Here is a 5,266-nt window from a genome sequence, read left to right as displayed (position 1 = left end):
ATGGCATATTCTGGGGAAGGCCTGTCCCAGTTGCAGCACTTTGGGTAAAATAATGAACTGTTCATTGGCACAGAGGTTGGAACTTGATTCTGCTATAGTGCAGGGAACTACCCTAACAATAGGGTGACCAGATGGCAAGTGTGAAAAATTGGTACCGTGTTTGGGGGTAACAGGCACCTATATAAGACAAAGCCCCAAATATTGGGACTGTCCAAATAAAACTGGGACACCTGGTCACTTTGCATCACTCTCTTTTTCTTTCTGGCCCAGTTCGTTAATTCATTCTAAGTGGAACAGCTTCAAAAGGAGAGATTCAACTGCCCCAGCAGCAAATAGCCCGTTTCTCAAGCAGCCAGGGATTTGACTCCCAGTCTCCCGGCGAACCCAGAGGGTGCTCTTACCTCTGAACTATGGGGTGAAAGGGTGACTCTGCCTCCAGCTGTGCTTTGCTCAGGGCTGACCTGCCAGAGGATGTTCCAAGGTGGCCTTAGATGTTTTTGAAAATGAGGGGACCTAAATAGTTTTAAAAATCAGACCCTTGTGACCCTGTGTTTAGAATTCTAAGCAATTCCAATCCAAAGAATGAAGGGACCCTGAAGACTGTTGAGTGTGAGTCCATTGAGAGTCAGTGGATATTGTTGGAGCACTGCCTGCTTTGTGTGTGTGTGTGCTTCAAGTGCAGTGACTCTCTAACTGTAATTTAGAGATAACAAACAAGACAAGAAAATTTGGCAGGTGAGGGTGTGTCTCTTTTCCCCATTGAATGATTGATTGATTGATTCTTGAAATTTTGACTGTCAAGTTGAGGGTTTCCACCTGGGATTCATATGTCCATGGGTTAAATTCACTCCCCGTGAGCAGAAAGTTGGAATCAGTGTAATGTTTTGTGATAAGACTTTGGTTTGTCGTGCTGTGAGTTAAAAGTTCTTGCTATGTTTTAGCACCAGCCCATATTTTAAACAAATCCATTGTAACTTTGATAACTGTGTAAAGACCTGGGAACTAGATTATGGGTCTGCAAAGCCTGGGGTGTCTGATATTCCAACATTGCCACTCGAGGCTATGCAGAGGCACCGCCAGGGAGCACTGTGGAGAAAAGGTGCTACAGGAAGTACCACCCATGAGATCCTGAGTGACAGTACTTTGAAGCGCTCTGATAGGCCAAGTTGATCCAGGAATTATCTGGGCAACCACACACACCTGGGCCTGCTTCAGTACCAAACTTCATCCGATCTTCAGATCTCTGACCCCAGCCTGACTCCAACCCTGACTCTTGGTTACAGAACCTGACTTTGTGATTCCTCCAACTCTGGTCTGGTGTCTCCTGTCCCTGGTGGGCAGATGTGAGCTCAGCCGTGACCACTATGCAACACCACCTATGCTCTGGGCCCTTATGCACTGCTGCATATATTTTTTATCTTTTGTAATTTCTTATTTATCTTGAACTTCTACTTAGATTAATAAAACCTAAATACTTTAAAGAAATTTGGATTCTGTACTTTACGCTCTCACTGTGAAGGAAATCCGAAACACGTGCTTAACTTTAAACTCAGGCTTAATCATAGAATCATAGAAGATTATCGGAAGGGACCTCAGGAGGTCATCTAGTGGACCAACTCCAACTAAACAGGACCAACCTCAACTAAATTATCCCAGACAACTTTAGTCCCTTTAAAATTTATGTATGTACCTAAGTGCCTAAAGCAGGGTCCAGCTAAGCAACAACAACATTCAAAATTATATGAATAATATTGTATTCGTCCTAATGCTGTCAGGATCTATCTATCCTATCTACTTCAAACATAGTGTCAGATCCCAAGGCTCTTCTGAATGCTCAAATGTACTATTGGGAAGTGCTCAAATACTAAAGTGATGAGTACGGTATAAGAATGTATATAGACTACACTTGACTAGTGTTGAATAGGTGCTTAACAAATCCAGGATTGGGTCCCTGGTGTCAAAATACAGATTTACAGATTTTGCCAAGCTACCTTACACTAAGATACATATTTCCTTTTAGGAAACTGATTAAAAGTGAAGGGACAAAAATTACTAAGAAGTTGAATTTAAAATTCATATGTTCCTAAGTGTGATACACTAAAAGCTGAATTTAAAATATGTTTCATTTTGGCTTACATTTGAGTCCAGATAACATTTCAGATTTGAGTGGAGCTGTCCAGAAAATAAGAGAAAGAAAGAAAGAATTTACATTATCAGGATACGTTCTTTCATTACACATTTGCTTTATTAAAGTTATGTCACACTGTAGGCCGGTGGCATGCTCCCTCCAGGGCATCGTGACCCTTCCTTGGGCCCAGGCTTTGAGGATTTCCCACCCAGGAGTCTTGGGTGTCTCGTTCCAGCTACTAGGTCATGGCGGCCCCACCCAATCACTAGGGCTCGGCGGCCCTGTCCAATCACTAGGGCCCGGAATCCGGGCAGGTTTTGGATGCTCCGCTCGGTGGGGCGGTTGCTGCAAATAGCCACCAGGTCTGGGTCAGGTCTAGGCCGCAGCCTCCGGGAAAACATGTCTGCCTCCAGCAGCAGTGTCCTCCCTACTGAGCTGCTAGGCCAGCCTTTTATAGTTCCCCTTCCTACCTTGGCTCCATCCCTCTGTTGCCAGGCAGTTTGGCCTGTAGGGCTCTGTTCTGCCCAGCAGGGGCGTTGGACTTTTCTCCGGCCCAGGCTCTGAGGAAGGCCACAGCGCCTTGCTACACACACTTTATATTTACAAGAAAGCAAGATGTGGAATAATGTGAACCCTATGTTAGGGCTTCCCTGCCCTGTTCCCTCTCAGTTCCCAGACACATTCGCAGGAAAGCAACAGTCCAGAGTCCAATCTGCAGGCACTCCATGACGGATTTATTGGGGGTTACACTGCCAAGCTTAAAACCAAGAATGTACCTGCAAGCCCTTCACACCAGTCGGGCTTATTTCTCTATATGCTGATAGAGTTCCCTTACTCCCCAGTCCTAGTTCTATAGGCGCACAGAACTCCAGTTTTCCCTGACCATGGTTTTGCACGCTGACGAAACCCTCTCTCTGTCTCCTCCTTCTTAATAGCCTTAATTATACCTGTAGTTCCATGTTGCCTTTAGAGGAATCTAGAACATTATTTGAGGAATACATGGTGGATTTTGTGGAATCATTTTCTACTGACTAATTTCCATAGGGCAGCTTTCATTTCCTCGTTCCTCAGACTATATATGAAGGGGTTGAACATAGGAATCACGATGGTGTAGAACAGCGAGAGCAGTTTGTCAGTGTCCATGGAGTCCCTTGGCTTGGGTCTCAAATACACAACCATGCCAGACCCATAAAATAGAGCCACCACAGTGAGGTGGGAGGAGCAGGTGGAGAAGGCTTTGCGTCTGCCCTGGACTGATGGCATCTTCAATATTGTGCGGGCAATTTTAATGTAAGAAATAACTATATATAGAAAGGGGGTGATTATGAAAAGCAGGGATACTATGAAGATGACTATTTTATTCCTGTAGGTGTCCACGCAGGACAACTCCAGCAGAGGGGGGATTTCACAGAAGAAATGGTTAATTTCATGAGACCCACAGAAGGGCAAAGAAAACACCAAATACGTCTGCCCAAAGTGTACAGGGATGTTGACAAGCCAGGACCCGGCTACCATCCTAACACAGACCTCCCTGGTCATTGTGAGTGTGTAACGCAGGGGGTTACATATGGCTACACAATGGTCATAGGCCATGGCCACCAGAAGGAAACACTCTGTACCACCTAGTAAAAGGAAGAAATACATCTGGGCAGCACAGCTGGTGAATGAGATACTTCCATCCTCCGCCAGGCAATTGGCCAGCATCTTGGGCAGGGTGACTGAGGTATAGCAGATTTCTACAAAGGACAGGTTCCTCAGGAAGAAGTACATGGGGGTGTGCAGGGCAGAGTCCAGCACCGTGACAAAGACAATGACACCATTCCCTAGCAGGATCATCATGTAGATGATCAAGAAGATCATGAAGAGCAAACCCTGCCAGTTCATGATGTTGGAGAATCCCAAGAGGATGAATCCAGGTGTTGTGGTTTGATTTCCACTCACCATTGGATGGCCATATTGAATCTGCAGAGACAATAAAGGCAGAGGACATGAATGTGTCAGTTACTTAGTGTGTTGGCATATAACTTTCTCTCACAGATGTGAAATCATGTATCTCATCTGTCAGGAATAGAAATCTGCATAGCTCTCCACATCCTTACAATTGGGATAGTTGTATATTCTGGCTAATGTGTGTATGGGAGCATGGCAAAATTGCAATCCCGCTCCTGGCTTGTTGTGGCATGGCAGAAACCTTTGCCTCAGTTTCCCCCATTTTCCTTCAGCTTACTCCAGCCCTTAGAGTGTCCTGGCATATCTGGCCAGACCACGTGGCACAGCAAAGTCCAGCAGAAATGTATTCTAACCACACCTTCAGCCAGCTGGGCTCAACTGGCAGCCACCTTGTCACAGGTGAGTCTCTGTTGTTCTAGTGTGTCCTCCTGTGTAGCACAGCCCACGCACGGCTCAAAGCTCCAAAAACTGGAGTCTGGGATTTTGGAGCAGAAAGACTGGGGGTTTATCTAGGACTGGCTGAAACAACTTTCTTTCAACCAGAATTTCAAAAAAAGGGCTATTCACCAAAAATTCAATGAACAAATTTGAATGTTTTTTTTCAAAAGTTGGGAAGAAAAACACTTAGTTTCATGCTAAAACTCTGGACCTCCTGCTGGAAAAGTGTGAAAACCCTTTAAAAAATAAGAAAAAAGTGTTGCTTTTGCTCCCAATTAAAACCTGAAACAAACTTTGCCCCCTATTTGATGTTGGGTGGAAAACGGTAAATAAAAACAAGAAAGCAAGTGAGCTTTCTCCTTTTTCTCTCCTTTTTCTTCCACTGGTAAAATGTGATCGTTTAAAAACATTGAGTGCCAGAAATTAAACAGAGGAACATTAGCAGCAAAGCCTGGATCACATTTTATGCCTGATGCTCAAATAATCCCTTTTGGTCTGGCTTGTTAAAGGGATAAAAACTGGCTCAGCCACAACATTCAAACCTGGCTCCAGAACTGTCCAGGACTCTCTTTTGAGAAGCCCTCAGTCTTTACATGTCCCTCCCTGCTTCTCTTTACCAGCTCCCTGACGGGGGCCATGTTTCTGAAGATTACCCCAACGTCAACTGCACCCAACTCCTTCTAACGTGGGGCGAAGGAAACCAAGTACCGTAATGTTGGGAATGAACAAGACAGGAGTAGTTTATTTGAT

The 5,266-nt window shown here is 44.9% G+C and overlaps 1 protein-coding gene across 1 annotated transcript; it reads right to left on the bottom strand.

Moving 5' to 3' along the window:
- Positions 1-3,145: 3,145 nt before the first annotated feature.
- On the bottom strand, positions 3,146-4,072 carry LOC137152343 (olfactory receptor 10AG1-like). Its single transcript, XM_067546901.1, has one exon. The coding sequence runs from the start codon at positions 4,070-4,072 to the stop codon at positions 3,146-3,148; it is 927 nt and encodes a 308-aa protein (XP_067403002.1).
- Between the last annotated feature and the right edge of the window lie 1,194 nt (positions 4,073-5,266).

Source organism: Emydura macquarii, unplaced genomic scaffold (assembly GCF_026122565.2).
Source record: "Emydura macquarii macquarii isolate MOO-44397 ecotype Brisbane River unplaced genomic scaffold, CSIRO-AGI_Emac_v2 contig_1199, whole genome shotgun sequence".
NCBI lineage: Eukaryota > Metazoa > Chordata > Testudines > Chelidae > Emydura > Emydura macquarii.
This window is presented reverse-complemented; position numbering and strand designations above follow the sequence as displayed.